Genomic DNA, 20977 nt, shown 5'->3' with positions numbered 1-20977 from the left:
TAGATACATCTAGACGCCACCAATTGCAATGATAAATGAAGCTGCGTGCCGTGCGTTTGGTATGTGGGCGAGCGAACGCATTCGTATATAAATATTTGAGACCATAGACCTTTTCGCTAGTGCTCACCCAAAGTGCTCGCACTAGACGCTCAGAATTAAAATGTAATTTTCTATTTTTTTTACATTATATAGTATTTTTAAACGGTCTAAATGCAACCATTAGGTAAAGATATCCATAATTTAAGTTATTTTAAAGAAACTCTAGGTCACTTGATGTTAAAATACATAATAATATACATATAAATTACCACGAACATGTATCAACTTACCTATGAAACGTAATACCATCTTCTTCATTATCAGTACGGCTACCACATGTTATTACAACACACAGGACATCTTTTCTATTTAATTAGCTAAAAATATTTACCACTGACTTTATGTTTAACAAAAAAAAAAGCAATTTTAGCAACACGGTTATCGACGCTTAGTTAAGCAATAAAGTAAGATTTGGCGGCGACACCGTAGCAAACCATGTCCCACATCTGTAAACCTTAAATACTATAATATTGAATCTCGGGAAAAATGTTTTTTTTGCCGATTTTCTTTTACCATCATTACACCTAAAGTACCTACCTACTATAATTTCGGTATTCCCGTGTTATTATTTCGTGCAAAGTATTATAATTTCCAGCGGTCGAAATGGAAAATTTTACGAACCGGAGCGCTCGATAATTTTACGAAAATATCAACTAGGTATATTATACTATACTACATTAATTGTAAATGTGATTTATAAAAATAAGTGTGTTATTTTTTTTATTTATATTAAATATCCAGCTCAGACGGTCAAATTAATATTTCCACGACACGGAGCGATAATTTTGTGGATTTTATGAACCGGAACGGCGCTCCGGTGCGTTCCGGTCCATTTAGAGCCCTGATAATTTCATAACATAGGAAAAATTGGCAAGCCGACAAAAAGATTTGTTCGCAAGTGTTGTAAAAAAGCCCTTGATTTTGATTTTATATGAAATTTTTGAAATTCGACGGTGACCAAAGAGATTAGACTGATTAGTCTATGCTCTGCTACTGATCAACGAACGAATAAAAAAGTCGAGCTGTCAAAAGTGAAAGTGCGATTATCGTAATGTCTTCCGATAATCCTATAATTTTGTGTTATTTATAAATGTAAACTTGCATAAAATAATATAGCAGTGAAAACAATACAAGTTTTACGTTTTCTTTTATGAATTTCATAAATAAATATAAATAAAAAATAATTATTGATAAATCTCTCATTTTCTAATGTGTAAATCAACAAGTTAATCAATGAACATATTTAAAACAATTAAAGATTTTTTTAGGTCCGAATGATCGCGTATTTTATGTAAAATCGAATTTGCATACCTAGTGATCGACGGACGAAGTCTGGCAATTCGGAGAGTAACAAACTTATCAAACATGTTTGAAATCCAACGAGCCGTCTGCGGATTTTAAAGTCCGCAGATGGTGCTCCACGCGAAAAAAAGTCTGAAGACTGTAAATCGTCTGACGTGCATGCCAATGGAGCGCCGGCAGAAGAAGTAGATAAAAAGAAGTCCTCAGAACAATATTTTTTGCCGTAAACCACTATTTCTTGAACCCTTTATGTACCATCATTCGGTAACAAAAAGATGGCAGCACTGCTGAGGGACTGTATACTCAATACTGGTAATACTGGCGGAGATAACTGGCGCCAATCATAGACAATTTTGCGCGAAGGTTTTGTCGATTCTTGTGTTCATTATCTATTCTTTTGTTTTGACAGTTACGAATGTGCAGAAAGACGCTTTTTGATATTGTCATACTAATGTGGTATCGAAAAATTATGTGTGCCTGCTTCTCTTGTGACATAATTCCTAATTGGTATGTTATTAATTAAGCTCCTGTTTAATGTATTCAATTAACCTAATAATGTCTCTAATGTGACACTGACTTTTGACATGGATAACATTATTCTAGTTTCACATCGCCATCACGTCTTGTATACATCTTCTATTCATTATGTGCCTACCTCTTTTAATACTAATTAAATAGAATGCGCGTTCTCTATTTTCCAGTGCAACCATCTTTGAAATAGACAATTTCATCAATTCAACGAATACAATCACCTATGAAGGGTAATACTATGGACTCCGAAAACATTGATAGCAATAACTTGGAAATGAACAGTCCAATCAAAAAGAAAAGAAAAACAAGAAGTAGCAGACATCTCCAACTTCCGATTTCGCAATCTCTAAAATGCCCTGAAACAGTAGTAACTAAGAATGGTTGCAAACGAAATAGTGATGAGAGTGTCCCATCAATCACAAAGTATTTAAAAACTTACAATGAATCTTATGATGACACTGCAGAAATTGATATGCTAGCATTGAGGTTAAAATCAAATGTCACTACAGATGACGGCACAACTGCAAATCAGATTGGAAGCAATTTGTCTGAAGCTAACACCTCAAATAAAAGTCAGAATTTCATTACAACCCTGCAAAAAGTCTCAACGCAAAAGTATTCAGACGTCAGAAGTAGACTCAAAATTCTCACTCTGCCTGAATGCTGTCACAATAAAGCTAGATGTGAAAACATACATAATAATTCTGAGGTAAGTAGTGCTCATACATAAGTCTATATTATATTATATTAATTGAACTGACTTTTATATAGTAGAACTCCTTTTAAAACAAATACTATTTTTGTAGGATCTCCACAGCCTAACTCTACTATTATGGTTTATCTATCAGTGTTTAATAAAATTTTAAAAATTAACCAACACCACCTGCAATTTGTATTCTTGGTTCAATAAAAGAAAAAAAAAGTAAGTATAACTGACAAAGTTTAGTGTGCACTATCTATGTCGTATCTCCACAGTCTATCTCCACCCTTCGCTACTGCCGACACCCACCAATTAAGACTGGCATCACAATAACATCTGTTCCACGGCAACACCCATCACTAAGTATATTTGTATTTACCCAATCCAGCTTTGTATAGATGTGTACTCCTTTGGTTACAGGTCCATATGATTTCGTCGTATGAAAAGGAAGCATTCAAAATTAATTTCAAGTCCGGCTTGTGGGACGAGGCTTTAATCGTCTGTCACCATACATTGAATAAAAATCATTGCCTCAGTGCAGAAGTGCTACTCAGTATTATGGAAATTATTCTGGTGAGTTTATTGTTTAATCCCTACGTTCTTTTTATATTGCATTTTGTATTCAGTATCTTTTAATTGTTTTGAAAATACAATCATTGGAAACTTACCTTGGAGAGATGAATAATATAAAATGGATAAACCTAGAGACTACTACTTTTTGGCAAACCTCTGCACTATGAGTCAGTGCGTCAAACCAACTATAATGAACTTTGACGGGAGTATAGGCAATCACACATTTGAAATAATATTAACAATTATGTATCAGCAAAAACAACATGTTTCACTGTATCTGATGTTTTTACTATTTTCGATGAATTACAATTAAATCATGTAAACATGGAATACTATTTCCTGCAATACTGGCTAAATTTCAAAACATTCTCTTTTTGCATAGGTTATATACTCAGTCCAAGAAAACTGACCCTGATTACACTGATTGTTTTATAGTCACAGGGTGTGGCCAAGGGGGAGGGCTGACAGGGCTCTAGCCTGGGGGGCCGGGCTTAAAGGGGGCCCGGCATGGTGATTCGACCAGTTAAGATAACCATATACAGTTAAGATAACCTTAGGTTAGGTTACCACAAAAATTTTGCTGTAATATTGAAAAAAGTTGCCTGCGGCGCTATTTTACTTAAAGAATATTAACATTGAAAATGACTGTGCGATTCAATTAAATGTAATAATATGATTGATATAATTAAATGACAATTTAAGTGAAAATTTTTATTTTATAGTTAATTTTAGTGTATTTCCTGACTGATGACCATGGCTATTTATCCAATATGATGAAGGTTTGCATGTTACTTGACCACAACAAAAGTGGATCGTGATCAGTGGTTCCGACCAAGTGCCGACAACTCAATAATTCTAGATTTATTTAAAAATACAAAGTATCGCTAAAATAGACAAAATACCCCTAATTTTACCTCGCGGAATCTTGAGGTGCCACAGAATACCAGATGAAGAACACTACTGTAGGACATAAACACTGCCCTTAACCTTAGTGATAGGTGGGGGGCCCACCAAACACCTTGGCCTGTGGGCCGGCTTCTGGATGTGGGGGCCATGGGTGTGGCCCAGATATAATGCTCGTCATTATTAGTGATAGACGTCAACATCTAGCCAATTATGAAAAATGTGCTACCTGATTCATCTTCGGCTAAGATAATCATATCCGATTCTAATAAGATCATATGGGCCTCCACAGGGTGGAGGTTTGTATCAACAGATTTTTGTTTTTATGAGTAATGGATGTTAGCCACTTGCTCAACCTATTAGGTCCATACTCTGATTCCAAACACAAATTGAAAAACAACATGATATGTATTTGCCAAACCCAGGATTCGAACGTGGGACCCACGACATCATAAACCAACGCGTAAGCTGCTCGGCCATCGTGGGCGCGGATTTCAATTTAATTTATATCAAATTAAATTGAAATCGTAAACTACATAAATTTATTTATATCACAAGATTTTTACACATGGCTGTCTATGGAACATATTATTCACCATACAAAAAGAGAATCACGTGTATACATTACCTGTTAATAGTTAACATCTTTTTTTTTAACCATGTTCGTTCGATCCTAAGAAGATCATATGGGTCTCCACAGAGTGGAGGATTTATTAACAAATTTTTGTTTTTTTTTTACGATAAATGGATGTTAACCACTTGCTCAACCTATTGGGTCCAAAAACAACATATGAATTTCGCAGACCCGGGATTCGAACCCAGGACACATGACGCATTAGCCGCTCAGTCATTGTGGGCGTAAAATATTTAAATTCCAATTTGATTTTTATTTATTTAGAAATTAGATCGATAATACATAAATTATTGCACAAGCTGGGACTATTTCCATAACTTACAATAATTAAATTGTTACTCTGCAAGATGTCTGTCCGATCATGTCAGATTTGTCAACTTGATCTAAGAAAGGAGTATAGCATGAACTCCATGACGTGGCACACATGTTTATTAAAAGCATTAAAATGAACATTAATGGTCCTAGTACCAAAATAATAATAGAACACCATGATAAGTTTCAATTTAGTAGACGAAAAATCAAGATTTTAAAATACAATACAATATTACATATTATTATTACAACTGTAACTGCATTTTTTGAATAATGCACAGACTATTTTATTTAATGGTGACAGCTTGATAATAATAATTCTACATTTAAAAAAATTGTTTTTCAGAATGTACACTTTGACGGTCATAAGGATTATTCATGTCAATATATAATTCAAGGATTCGAAAAAATCATTCAAAGGTTGTTTGTCATCCACCCGCCATGCTCTGATCGAATCATCAAGAATTACAGAAACTTTCTTACCGAACCGTTGGTGTTCGAATCTATAATTCCAGACCGAGAATTAAACAAACCAAAACTAGGGTTGTTTAAGTTTATTTTGAGCAGACTAGAATATGAACTGAGGGTTGACTCACCCGATGGCCCTATAATCGATGCAGATATTGAAAAATTTGATGACAATCTGAATGAAGTTTATATGAGAAAAAGGAAATATGAAATATATGAAACTCACAACAGAGAGCAGAGAATTACTCGACTATTTATCGTTTTAGATATTATTGTCGAGCTGTTGGAAAAGGATTTAGCAATCTGGATTACAAAGTAATATACTTTTAACATTTGTTTTAAATAATAATTTTTATCTTATTATATATTATTATATTTTATTGTGCACATTTCGAATTGCTTATATGAAAAATAATTAATTACCATATTCACTCCTGTGAGTTATATTAACAGACTTTTTACGAAGAATAGTTGTCGGTCATTCATCCAACCCATTTGGTTCTTACAGTGGATCAAACTCACATCGAAAAAACAACATTTATTTATTTTATTCTTTAATTTTGTTAACTATTAATTCATGGTGGAATTGCATTGTATTAATAATTTGAATAAAACAATTTTTTGTACTGAATCTTTTTTTATTAAATAGTACCAGTTTCGACCGCCTCAGAGAAACATTTTCAACTTTTTTTTCTTTTCTTTATTCACTCATGCGATTGAACCTGCAACTCGTGGCTTTAGATACAGCCGTTGTGCCAACCAGACCAACATGGGTACTGATATACTATCACGATAATAAAAGGAAGTGAAATAATATTGTAACACAGTGAAAACTTAGTTATCCATACAAAATAGGGATGTTCATAATCAAAGAGATTGAGAAAATCATTAGAAAATATTCTATTTTTTTTTTAAATTGTACCCTTCTGTTGTAAAATCATAAAACAAAATGACCAAAAACTTTTTTCCTTATCCAGAATAATGTACTCGTTTGTTATTTTATTTTTTTGTATTCATAATGACATGATAACTTTCAGGTATATTGATAACCCCAGTCGATATGTGTCGGGAACAAAAAAACCTTTGACAGCTTCACTTCTGTGGCAGAACAATACTATACTAACGGGGGTAGTGACTGATAATTGCAGGCAAATTTTCAGGATGTACAAAAACTTGGTGAAGCTGAATTTCCCTTCGTCAAATATAAAAACATTTTCTGTAAGTACCTACACCTTTGTGAATATAGGCAGCCTGTCCATCTTTATTTATACAATCTTCGACTTACGTGATTAATTCGTTCTGAAAACTTTTCGTCGAATATTAAAAATATTGAAAAGTCGAATAAAACTTAAAATCATGCATTTTTTTTTTTAAATAATATGCATTAGTTTCAGAAGATAAATGAAAATAAAATGGACCTACAAACTACTTGAAATACATTCCTACTAGTAAAGTGTTGCCTTGTAGTTGTTTTTAGTTTGTAGTTTCTTTTCTTCATAAATGATAGTATAGCATTTGAAACTTTCGCAAACCGTTTTGGATCAAAGTCTTGAACCTCGAAGTCAGTTAATTCATTCTACATTAAATATTCAGCCATCTTATCTTCTGGGTTCAAATTGCTTTCGTTGTTCATTTTCTTTCTTTGCTATGCTGTTCGTCTAAAAAAGAGTTTTCTTTTCTCGGGTCCACAAGTACCATCACAACTTCGTTGCTCATTTCCGTTGAATAACTTTTGATTAAATTGATGAAATCCTCTTCTAGATTTAGGTTTAGTTCGTTGGTAATTTCAACTAGTTTGCTAGTAATATTGTCAACTTCTTCAGTATGCATACTAACCTCGAAATTTATAAAAGTACATTTTTTTTAATAGCGTAATTACGAATTCACGTAAGTCGAGAACTTTGTGCATTTTGCTTGTGACTTTCGTGTTTATTTATTCTTATTTAATTAACCTTTTAACAGCCCAGCTGAAAGTACTAGGTATACTCCCCAGGGCCCAGGAATTAATTATATTATAAAAAAATTAAAAGAATAGTGAAAAGTCCAATATAATGCACTTACATATATGAGACCTCAATTGAAGTTCGGCGAAAAAGTTTTTCATACACAATTTCGTGAAAATGTCTGAAAATTTTCAGGTATGGTAGGGTTGTCACAACACTGCACTTACAAGAATTATTTGATTTTTTTTTTTTTTTTTAATATAAGTAAGTATTTTGAAAAATAAATTTTATAGTATTTTTGTAAAATGTCACCATAAATACGTATAGCACTAAGAAGTATACTAAACACATTAAAATCACTAAAAACTTTCTTGTGTATGGAAAATTTCGAAGCACGGTTCAAAACACAGAGCAATGTCGCACTGCTTGCACAAATACCTAGTTTCTTTCCGTCTTTTCTGATTTTTTGTATTGGCACATACATAACATCTTCTTGCCGCATTAATTTTATTGTTAGTAGGTGGTATTTTACCCAAAAAATGTCTTTCTGTTAGCCTAGAGGGTAAGGGTGCTTTTCGCTTCAAAAGAGTTTTTGGTTCTAACTTATGTTTTTCGATCAGTTGTCCGATGACTTTCAATTGAAATTCACCCAGCGGTTGTTTTTTTCCAGTTTTTTGTTGGAACAATACATGGGCATTCAGCAGAGATAAATCTATCAAATGGAAAAAAAGTTTTTTGTACCATTTGACAGTTTTTCTTGTCGAATTTACAGAAGAAATTATCATATCACTACGATCCACAGCACCCATGTTTTTATTGTAATCAACAATGCATTCCGGCTTGGAAATCGGAATTTTAGTCTTATAGTCTACTTTTCCAGTAGGTTTGAAAGTATTGTTGTGAATTGTGGACAACATTGTAACATCCTTTTTATCCTTCCACGCCAAAGCCATAATTTCGTCAGTATGGAATGTATCGGTTTCCCCTTTTTTCAATTTCTTAGTAAATTTGGGCATCCCAATTCTGTTTCTCCTTACGGTTCCACAGGCATTCGTCCGGTGATCATAAAGATACTTGAATAACGTTGGGCTGCTGTACCAGTTGTCAATGTACTATGTATGCCCTAGTTCCAAGTATGGTCCAAGCATCGTTACCACCACGTTGCCCGATATACCGATGTAATTATTTTTCTCAATTTCAGTTTGTTTTCCGGTATAAATGATTACATCTAAGACAAAACCAGTTTTGCAATCAGCCATTACAAAAATTTTTATTCCGAAACGACTAGCCTTCGTCCTGATGAATTGGCGGAATAAAAGTCTGCCTTTGAAAAGGAGAAGACTCTCATCAATACATATGTTCTGATATGGACACATGTACTGCTTGAAAGAAATTTTCAGTTCCTTCAGGACCTGTCTAATTTTATATAGTCGATCTCCGGGAACCTGCGTTTCATTGTCACAAAAATGCAACATTCGATGCATCAGTTCGAAACGATTCCTGGACATGGTTTCGGAATAACATGGTGAAAATAACAATCTGTGGATAGACCAGTGTTCAGATATTTTATTCCGTGAATTCCTTGACATTAGCATACACAGCCCCAAAAATGTGTACATATCATCAATTGTGCAGTCTACCCATCGCCGTAGACGATCAATCAAAACTGTGATATTTTTTGTGGCAAATACAAATTGTCTGTTGGTCTCTCGGACTAACATTTCAACAAAAGAAATATCGATGAAACATTTGAAATAGTCCATTTCGAGTGCATCCGAAGTCAAATTATCAGCTTTGCATCCCGAAACGTTAGCATCGAAGGAAAATGCGCGTGGCTCAAACATATCCGATTTCCACTCAAATGTCGGTCTTTCAGTGGATTCCGGTGTGATAATTTCACTTTCATCGACTTCCAAAGTTTCCTCAAGTTCGACATCCGAATCATCACTTCCATCGTCTTCAGATTCAACTGTTTCGATAAGGTTATCGATTTCACCAACTTCGTCGATCTCATCCATTTTGAATAATAAAATTTGTAAAACTAAACTCGTAAATAAAACACTTTGTATACGCAAATCGAATCCGAAATACAAATAAAAAATAGTCACAACACTTAGTTCTTTGTCAATTTCTATCTAAAAACATCGAAAATATTTCTTTTCATTCAAGTTTAGTAGGTAAAATCTAAAACAAAACTCGTAAATATAACACTTTTTTATACGCAAATTGTATATGAAATATAAATAAAAACACTTGGTCACTCAATAGAAATTAAATTTCAATGTAAAAACATTGAAAACATTCCAATTATAACGCAAATCTGAATAAGAAAGCATTCCGAATTAGCATCCCGACTAAATGATATTCCGGCGACAACTGACTCATCACTATCGAATCATACCAACTGCCTATTGTACAAGATATCCCAGTGTGCAGGGGAATTTTGAGCTAACCCTGATTTGGCCTCTCGGGAAATTCCCTTATTCTCGCGATGTATGCGCCGTACAAATGTTTTTTGCTTGCAAGGTCTGATCAGAAATGTAGTTACACGTTTTAAAATTAAATAAATAAATATTTGACTCATACAAGCGCGTAGAACGGCTCGGCGTATATCGTACGGTACGGGCGCCTGAATCACCGCCGTGCATGACGTAAACGTTACGTTACGGGCAGCTATCAGGTTAATCAATGTTTTTTTATTTAGATTCTTTCAAATCAAATGCATTTTTTCTGAATATGTCATTCAAATTTAGTATCCTGCAATTTCTTTTGTTTCAATACCAAATATGACTAAATATTTTATTTCCATTTTCCATATCAATGAAGTCAAAAAATCAGTCGAGACTGAAAAACGCTCGACTTTGTGTTTCTCTCTACATATATTCAGTGGCGGCTCGTCCATATGCACTGCGGAACTATAGCACCCCCAAGCAAATTGAGAAAAATGTAATATAATATACATAAATTTATGTATATTGTATGTAAATATCAATATTATTTAAGCGTGTTAAGCTCGCCCGCGCACCGATACATCCAATAATAATTATCATACACCGCGATGAAAATGATGCATCGCGTGATTTCATGCAGTACCATTTTCGATAGAATAATGCTTGAATAGGTGAAGAAAAGGAGCGGGGCTCGCCGCTCGGAGCTTAGTCTGGTACTGCCGCTTTGGCAGTATTTTCGTGTTGCGAACGTTGTCGGATACAGCGGCTCTGCTCAACTAAAAGGTGATAGACCTTCTTTCAACGAAAAAAGACAGAAGAATCAATTTTATAATGAAATAAAAACACTTATAATGTTTAATTTTAATAATTTTGATGTTAATAGTAAAATATAATCCAAATAAACATTTATTTTTATTTTTAATCGACTGCAGCACCCCCAGATATAATATCGACGAGCCGCCACTGCATATATTTACAGATTGATATACACACAGTCTCAAATTAATTAATACAGACATAATATTTTTGTACATATTATATAATTTTCTAAACTCACAATATTTTTTTTAAATAAATTTGGTGTATTTTCATTGTTTTCCTTTTAAATCTATAAATGCTTATGCACCCATGTCGCAATAGTGGATGACATAATAGATTATGTAGTGTGTCGCTGTGAGAAATAGGTTGATATCCAACCAAAATGTAAAGTTGGCAGTAGACAATCAATTTTAAATACATATCTGACTAAAACAATACATTATGTAGTACTAATGCAGATCGCTCATATAAAAATTTCTTGTCTGTGGTGAATGATATATCAGTCAAGATGTTTGTATTCACTCTGATACTACCTTAAATTAACCACGTTCGAGACTCCTTCTGTCTAATATCTAAAACAGTTCTAAAGAGGAAACCTTGCAAAAGTACAAGCCCCATTAAATTGACTATAGAACAGAGGGGGGCAAACTGCGGCCCGCCGGGTCTTTTTTTGCGGCCCGCCATCATTAATTGTACTTCTGACTATGAATAACTTTTTTATAATTTTTTAAAAAAATATTAGCAATAGATTAAACTTTGTTTAGCAATAGTACGCGATCCATTTTCAATAGATATTGTTAGTGTACCGACAGAGCTACAACTTGAGATTATTGATCTGCAGTGTGACACTGATTTAAGAGAATTGCATCGCCGTGAAGAAATCTCCAAATTTTACAATGCCCTTAATTCAGACAAATTCGACCAACTTAAAGATTATGCAAGAAAAATGTTCGTTATTTTTGGATCAACCTATATGTGTGAACAAACATTTTCGATCATGAACCTCAATAAAAATTCTTTACGATCAAATATCTCAGATACCCATTTACAAGCAGTTTTGAGAATATCAACTACAAAATTAACACCTGAATTTAAAAAAAATGTTCAACAGTTTCATTCTTCTCATTATTTTTTTTGTAATGTTTATTTTTCGTGATAATAAATAGTGTATATCTAAAAATGGTATTTTACTTGCGGCCCGCCGCTCATTTTTAATTCTTAAATTTGGCCCTCCATCCAAAAAGTTTGCCCCCCCCTGCTATAGAATGTGTACAAATATACAATATAAACTTTTGTTTTTGCAGAGACTAGTTGCAGTATTTTCCAACACATTTTATATTTGCGATAAAAATTGCAATATTGAATACCCCTTCATTGGAAACTGCTGCATCATATTGGCCGACGAATTTTACAAAATCATTGAAGGTTAGTTATTCAGAATGATTTTGTATTTAGAGTTATGTAGAGGTATTTCTTAAAGTAGTAAAAAGCTTGAACAAAATCTAACAACAAACCGAATGAAAAAACATTTGACTTGCGTGTAATCTCCGCAATATGCATTAAAGTATGGTCGAATGCATTTCAATGTTTAACATAGGCGGAGGGGTGTGAAGCCACTAAATCGACATTCGCCTTATAGTTTCTTATAGATAGCTAGTAGATAGTATCACTACTATTATAATCAGTGGCGGCTGGTGACAAGAATATTAGGGAGTGCAAAAAAAGACTCACCTATTTATGCAAGAAGTCCATCCTCCGATTTTTAGATCTTGAAAATACATCGATTACACGAATATTAAAGTCCGACATTGACGATATCATTTTTTTTTTCGATACTTAACATCGCAAGAGCATTTAACCTATCTTGAGACATGGTATTTCTCATAAATGACTTAATCCTTTTTAAAGTTGAGAAGCAACGCTCACTTTCTACTGACGTCATCGGTATTGTACAAATTATTTGCAATAGCTTAACGCTTTCACTAAATACTCCGAGTAAATTATTATTTGTGAATAGCTGTAGTATGGATAACGCTCCATCGGTGACGTAAAAATCTTCTCGACTGTATAAAACAATTAATTCATTTTTAAGTTTCAATTTGTCAATAAAATCGTATGTTGCCATTGCCGTATTAAAATCTATAATTGGAAATTTTTTATGGTAATCGCGAAATTTTTCACTAAAAAACAATTTAGATATTACTAAATGACCATGGTATTCAAAACGATCTTTAGCTTGGTTCACTATCGTATCGCATACTTCATGACATATTACAGAATGTGGTAAATCATTCGGTCGACGTTTTTTCGTGGGCTGAATTTGTAGCGTATTATTTTCCCGAATATTTTGAATAGCAAGTATAAAATGTTCAATATCTTTATTAATCTCTAATACTTCTTTTGATCTCGACTGAAGTTGCTTAAAAAGTATATCGCAGTGGGGCATAATTTTGGCAAAAAAATCTAACCAATAATTAAAATTATCGTCGTTTAAATATCGTAACAGCATTCCAGCTTGGTTTATAGTATCAGCGTCTAAATTTACTGATTCTAAAATGTGCTCCATACACTCATTTAACTGTTCGCGATAAGTGTGCACAACAGTTACCGTTCTTATATTAAAATTCCACCTCGTTGTCGGTGCTGATGGTATTTTTCTATTAACTATTTCTTTCAATATATCAGTTCTTTTTGCAGATCTCGAAAAAAAAACTGGAAATGCTCGTAAATTAGCGAAAAAATTTCGGACCATTGTGTTAACGGAAACACTTCTTTCCATTATTAAATTTAATTGATGGGCGTAACAATGTATGAAGTGTGCGTATGGATAGGAAGCTTTTATCAAAGCCTGTACACCACCTAGTCGCCCGCTCATAACGGCTGCACCATCATAACTCTGCCCGATTAATTGGGTTTGTTTAATCTCGAGAAGTTCGAGTTCTTTGAAAATTTCAGATGCAATACCTACCGCTGTATGATCTTTCGGCGTCATAAATTTCCAGAAACGTTCATGTATTTGTCCGCGTAATTCGTACCTAACTACCAAAACTAATTGTTGAGTTGTGGCTACATCCGTGGTTTCATCCGCCTGGATCGCGATAAACTTACTTTGCGATATTTCATGTTTTATTTCATTGCGACAAACCTCTAAAATTGAATCTAAAATATCGTTTTGAATTGTTTTTGATGTACCCTTAAAAATATTATTGCTATCTAAATGTTGTTTCATTGCAATATCAATTTCCGAGACGAAATCAATAAGCCCTCGATACACCCCTGGATTATTTGAATCTACGGATTCATCGTGTCCCCTCAAAGCTAATTCAAATGCCCCGCAGAATTTCACACAGTCAATCAACCTGGATAAAATATATCGATTATTGTCTACGCGTTCATTAAATTTTTTCACTGACAAACGATACCCGGCGTCTAACTGAGATCGAATATCTAATGCTCCCAACACTGCAAGTTGCATTTCATTTAAAATGTGTTTTTCAGAACTACTGTGTTTTTTCACTTTATCTGATAGGTGAACTAAATCTTTCACGCCAGACTCTGACCAGCTTGATTCACCTGTAAATAAAAGGCACGGAAAACATAAAACAGTATTTAGATATGAAGACCGCATAACCATGGCACTTTTGTATACATTTCCACGTTAAATTTTCGATTAATCACTTTGCCTTTAACTATACACTTTTGAATTAAATTTAAACTTGGTGTAGGGCGTCCCGCAGCCTTAATTTCCAGTCGTTTTGAAAAATCGCGACGATTGTCTTTAATATATTCAACCGAAAACGACATGATTCACTCACTAATCAATGCTGTAAATAGTTAACGAACTTTCTAATACAAAAAAGATTCGCGTACTGACCACTGTGACCTCGAACATTTCAAGGAGATATTCGTATTCGGTAATGTTCGTACGTAACAGCCGAAGCAGTGATTCGACAATCTTGAGCTGGGGAGAACACGAACATTTAACGGTTAAAATATCCCATATTTGAATGCGTCACGAACGATTTCACTGTGAAATTCGTATTGGTATGACGCCACAGATTTGTCACAGACAAGTTTCAGGCGGCTTTATCTCAAATATGCACACCGAGTATAAAAATGCGGTTTCGGAACGCGCGCGCTGAAGTCGCTAGTATTTTTTGCAAGGAATGCGCGGGAACTTTTAAACTGGCTAACTCATATACATTATTATATTATTATATTTTGGATATCGTCTTTTAATCTTAACACGGAGGTGCACTGCACTTGTGCTCCTTTACAAGAGCCGTCCCTGATTATAATGCATCGGTGAGGCTTATAAACTGATCCATTAATATGAATTAGTTAATGTGACTTAATCAAGGCTAGGTTAATATCGATTAAAATCTTCTACTAATCTTGGCAGAACGCAAAACACAGTGAGGCAGCCTAGCCTCCGACATGATGCACCCTACAGACGTAATCGGGATAATACGTCACCCCTTCCTCTGCAATCTTATATAATAAAATATGGTTTTTGATCATAGATGTCAAAGTAATTGCTAAATGTATTGGATATATTAAATTTCTTTTATGATTAAAATAATTCTAGGTGGAAATACATTGTTATAATTAAAATACAATATACAGTCGGACTCCGTTATTACGATCATGGACATAGCAAGATCTCGGATGTAATGAGGAAACATTCGTTGACATTTTAGTTTATGATTTTCTCCATATATTTATTCACTTTTATAACGAGCTACTTATCGGATATACCGAGCAAAAATATTGTCAAAATTTTTCTTAAAACTGTTAATGTGTTGATCATTTAAAAACATTTTCAATCCTAAGCAATAAAATCCGACCGTAGACCTATGCCGCCGGGATCGGATTACGTTTATGACCTAGTTAAGTGTCGAAGTACCTAATTGGTGTTTTCTCCGAAAATGAAAAAGTATCCACGCATATGGTTGAAATTTCATGTAAAAAATCCAAGCTGAAGTCAGTAGACAGATCATTACAACAAACAACTTCTTTCCATGCTTGTTTCAGGGAATAATTCAAATTGTTTATTTTTGTTTGAATTGCGACTTTTTGTGTTATGTGACGGGATTTAAAAATACCTATTCTCTGATATAACGAGTAATGCTTATAACGAGCAAATTCAGTCGGTCCCATCTTCCTCGTAATAACCAAGTTCGACTGTATTGTAATACATACATACTTGACCAAGCGGAATTAGTACTACGTAATGTTTGAGACTTTCATGGTTGTTTTTGATAGATTTTTGGGTTTCCACCGTGTGTACTTCTTCCTACTTTCCTCTACATTTCGGGCTCGTTGCAGAGGCCATTATCAAGATCATTCCTACATTACCTACACTATACTTCATCATACACATGTCTCTTGATAATGGCCTCTGCAACGAGCCGAAATGTCGAGGAAAGAAGGAAGAAGTACACATGATGGAAAGCCAAGAATCTAGTAGTACTACGTATTGTTTTATTTGTATTAATATATACCCAGAAATAATATCGACCCTTAAGCGACACTTTTTGGTAAATTGCGTTTTAAACTGAGAACCGTTCAATATCACCTAGCGCGTAAGTGACAAAAATATTAGAGCCCGATCTCATTCGCATGACATTTTTTTAGGGTCTGTGCCTTTTAGCGTTTTAACTTGTACCGCATTATAAAGTAGAGCAAAACAACGTAACCGACGTTATTTGATAGTGTAAGCTACGGTACGGTTTATTCGGTGGTCCGTCTGGTAGTGAGTTGTGCGAAAACCGATTTGGGAGCAAAGCTCGCGCCGTCCAGTAAAACTGGCTGAGATAAAATAAACCTGGTAATAGAGTTTATTAAACAATAATTACCCGCCGTTTCATCTCACTACTGTCGGAATAATCTACGAATAATAGTATCTTCCTGTAGATTTTTGAAATGTTGAAAATATATATAAAATTTATACTGAAAATTTGGATTCTTTGAATGAATCCACTAATGTCGTGATTCAGAATGTTTTCAGAAACGTATTTAATAGACAGTAAGTTCAACTTGGGTTTTCATCTACCAAAAAAGATAATAGTGTTCTTTTTGCGAGAAAATAACAAATATGTCTGGTGACAAGAGACTTCGGCTAATTGAAATGGATACTTAGAAATGTCCCCTTACCATAAAGGATAAATGCAAGGAGATGTTCTTTAATGATCTGGCCAAAAGTAAAAATCACAATGATGTTTTGTGCGCAAGTTTTGACCTCGAGAAGGTGCAAAAAACTCCGTAGTCGAAAATACGCATACTATAATGAAAGTATCTATGAAAGTGGAAAAAATAATGGATACTGCTTTTTATGGGGTGAAACTGATGGTAAACGTGGCAGTAATGAGATCTCCGAAATAATGCACAAATCTTTGGATAGGACTGACAAAGCGGGAAAAAATCAAGGATTTATTATACTGTGATTGGTCAGAATAAGAACCGGGCAACACTGGCTATGCTATCCCTTATTATGAAAAATTCAACTTTCATTGAATTGATAGAAATACATTTTCTATTACCAGTGGGTCTATTCTGTATTTATCGACCGCTAAAGTGATAAAGTGATAAATATTATCAAACTTAGAGTAGGTTTGTATCATAGAATTAGCACTTATTGTAACAATTACAATACGTTGATTGTAATTGTTGCAATAAGCGCTACATTTTAACAGCACCTCTCTTACTGCTGTTAGAATACAGCACTTATTGCAACAATTACAATACGTTGGTTGTAATTGTTGCAATAAGTACTAATACTTTTATACAAACCTACCCTAAGTTTGATAATATCTATCACTTTAGCGGTCGATAAAGTATAGAATAGACCAACTGGTCGTACTACGATGCTGGTCGATTCCATTCATGCGAGAATTGAGTCATTTATAATCAGCCAACTGGTCGTACTACGATGCTGGTCGATTCCATTCATGCGAGAATTGAGTCATTTATAATCAGAGTAGTTTGGGCACTATCAGAATGACCCACCATCATTTCCAACGCTAGGTCATCATTTCATATGCAGAATTCCGTGACTGGAAATCTCTCGCTGCTACTTGCATTGCTTCAAAGTTCAAAATTAAATTTGGTGAATTACAAAAGGCATAATTTAAAAAAACTTACCAAATATTGTACCTACTCTGGTGACAGTAGGACTAAACTGTTAGACCTAGAAAATGTCATCAGATCCCGATCAAATGCTGTGATGCTTTAAACGCCAGCCACCCTTGCTGTATAGTGCTAAATCACCAATATCGGAGATCGAGTATAACGATCTTAAAAGTATCTGTGTTAAATGTAATATCCCTCAGAGATGACGGATGAGTTTATGAAACTGCCACATAGATTATCAGTGGAAGATACTTTACCGGAATCCGATCAGGAAGATGTGAATGAGGATAATACAGCGATTACTGCTTAAAAAATAAGGGACAATAATTTTTTTGTAAGATTACAATTTTATTTTATCATAATTAGTAGGTCCCCGTACTTAATTATGTACAAGTAGATACGTACATATTTCATTTTGAAAAATAACAATACCTAATAATATTAATAATATAAGCAAACCCTTAAAAATACCAATCATTTATTTTTATTTTACCTATGTGGTTAAGTATCTACAAGCAAAAATATTAATTTAAAAAGTATTTTTAATTTATTTAACAACGCCCCCTTTCGTAAAATAAATGGGTACTTATGTTATTTATTTTATTACTTAATTATTAATGCCCTGGCATGATAATTAGCATGAAATTTATAAATAAAAACAACTACGCCAAATAGCGTAAGCGACATGCCTGGAAAAAATATCGCGTCATAGACATAAGCAAAACAGCGTTACCGCCACTATCTCGAAAACTAAAAGCATTAATGCAATTGTTTTATAATTTCCGTATAGGCAGTAACCAATTATCAGTAACCACATTAACAGAATTCATTTTTAGAACTAATTACGGAAATAATTAAGAAAAAACCTTCTCCTCTAAAATTTATGAATTGTCGCTTACGTTGTTCTGCCGATTAAGGGTCGATATTTCATTTTTCAGTTTTCACCATCTCAATAATTTTTAAATTTTTTGTAAAATCATTTTGATGTTTCCTATATTTTTTTATAAATGTGATTGTGATTTTTAAATGTTGCACTGTATTCTTTTTCAGAAGAAGATGTGTCATTAGTCATCTCCATAATCGCTAAAGCGAATACAACTTTTCTACAATTTTTGTTAACCAAGAGGATTGTGAAATCAACAATGAAATCTGATTATGAGGATTTTATCTTGTCGATTGATGACATTTTTAAGCATCAAAATTGGAATAATTTCTCCGACATCGACATCTCCACCGTGCATTCGCAAAGTATTTTTTGTAAGAATGAAATAAACCCTAAAGGTAGGCTATGTAAACCTGAAGAAGGAATTTGGCTAAAAACAATAGAACAATATGCAACCAAACAGACCAGTGCTCTCGATGACCTAAGAAAAACATTGAAAAAGCACGACACTGACTATTTCTATTCCAATACATTTGCAAAACTATGGACCGAAGATAAATTGTCATCGAGTGTAATGCCTGTAAATTTTGGACATTTAGAAGAACACAAAGGAGATAACTTCCAAGCTAATATTAACAATTTAAATAAATCTGAGTTTGTGATTGTTTTTTATTTATCTTTCAAATTTTTCTTGGAACTCTATAGTATCGATGACATAAAAAAATATTACAAAGTCAATTTTGAGACAATTCCTAAAGCTGAAAAGAAAATTAAACCAGGTTTTGATAAGGATGTTAATCATAATTTGTCAAAAGTTCATGATAAACCAGAAGTAATCTCCGTGTCGGAGCTCAAATTAAGCGCCAAATGCATCAAAGAATATGTCCTAATATTTAAGACAATGAAAAAAATTGGCAACACATATGAAGATCTGGCAAAGAAAAACTTACTTCCTACCAATATTTTTGATAACTTAAAATTTTTCCCTCGTAAATAGGTTGTCAAATTTTTCTTCCTTTATTGTAATAAAATGAATGTACCTTATTATTAGTCATACAAGGAAAATCCAATCACCACACAGTGTAATTCAATGGGAATTTAATCAGTCTTCCTATATCTTTGAACAAAAACCTTCACTACTAAGCAGTGGTAGGTGAAATATAAATCTTCTTAAATTAAAAAAGTCGATTTCCTTGTATACCCACTAATATTATTATCTACTCAAATTATTACTACTTATAATGTAAACAATTTTTTTTGAAAATAAATTAATTACAGATTTTTTATGAGACACTTTATTTGTTTTTACTTGTACACCTCGAAAAATAACTGTTGAGCCCATTCTACGTGAGCAGATGAAACTCTGCGGTTGACCCTCTACCGATTGTCCTAAATTTTTCAACCTAGACATGACAATCTAAATGCAGCCGGCAAAGAATTCCCAAAATATACTTTTTATGGGGCTGAGAAATCAGAAAGTTAACAACATATTTCTATGCGAAGACATATTTTTACTCATCGAATTGATGGGTTTGATTATGATTGAAGAATAAATTGAATTTAATTCTGAATTAAATATAAATGCCACAACTTCATATAACACTGATGCAATGAACAAAGAAAAAGTCCTCATCTACTACAATGACATATTTCTATCAGTTTTAAATTTAAAATGTATCTTAATCTTTATTTATCGGTTATCCTATCATAAAACCTATCAATTCAATTTATTATCATTACAAATTAAATCATAAATTTTTATTATTTCCTTATAATATAAAATTAATAATATGTCTAATATATCACTATCTGCCAGTGGCGACCGGTGAGTTATTTTACTGGGAGTTCACTTTTTTCACCTGTTGACTGCAGTAAAAAGGCATTTGCCTTCATCAAAACTTCACCAAAAAATCAAAAAAACTATTGGTTTTTTAATTAAGTACATTTAAAAGAAATCATAAATAACTCACCATTTATTATTTGTTGTACTTCTAAAAACTCAGACCTATTTCAGAAACAGACAGATCAGACAGATCTATTTCAGAAACAAAATTCACCAACCCTTTATACACTCCTGGATTTAGCGATCCAGCTGATTCGTCATGCCCACGTAGTGCTAATTCGAATGCGCCACAGAATTTAACGCAATCAATCAATCTGGATAATATGTATCGATTTTTATCAACTTTTTCGTTAAATTCTTTGATTGATTTTCGGTACCCTGAATCC

At 33.5% G+C, this 20977-nt stretch overlaps 1 protein-coding gene across 1 annotated transcript; it reads left to right on the top strand.

Moving 5' to 3' along the window:
- The first annotated feature begins 1796 nt into the window (after positions 1-1796).
- LOC147068609 (uncharacterized) lies at positions 1797-20041 on the top strand. Its single transcript, XM_085952589.1, has 7 exons — positions 1797-1908; positions 2103-2641; positions 3053-3205; positions 5401-5837; positions 6560-6740; positions 12039-12159; positions 18916-20041. The coding sequence occupies exons 2-7, from the start codon at positions 2156-2158 to the stop codon at positions 19743-19745; spliced, it is 2208 nt and encodes a 735-aa protein (XP_085808715.1). The 5' UTR covers positions 1797-1908; positions 2103-2155; the 3' UTR covers positions 19746-20041.
- The last annotated feature ends 936 nt before the right edge of the window (positions 20042-20977 follow it).

The sequence above is a fragment of the Rhyacophila brunnea genome, unplaced genomic scaffold (genome assembly GCF_057557595.1).
Source record: "Rhyacophila brunnea isolate RB1 unplaced genomic scaffold, BYU_Rbru_1.0 scaffold_3, whole genome shotgun sequence".
Classification (NCBI taxonomy): domain Eukaryota; kingdom Metazoa; phylum Arthropoda; class Insecta; order Trichoptera; family Rhyacophilidae; genus Rhyacophila; species Rhyacophila brunnea.
Note: the sequence above shows the minus strand (reverse complement) of the source record. Positions and strands in the feature narration are given on the sequence as shown.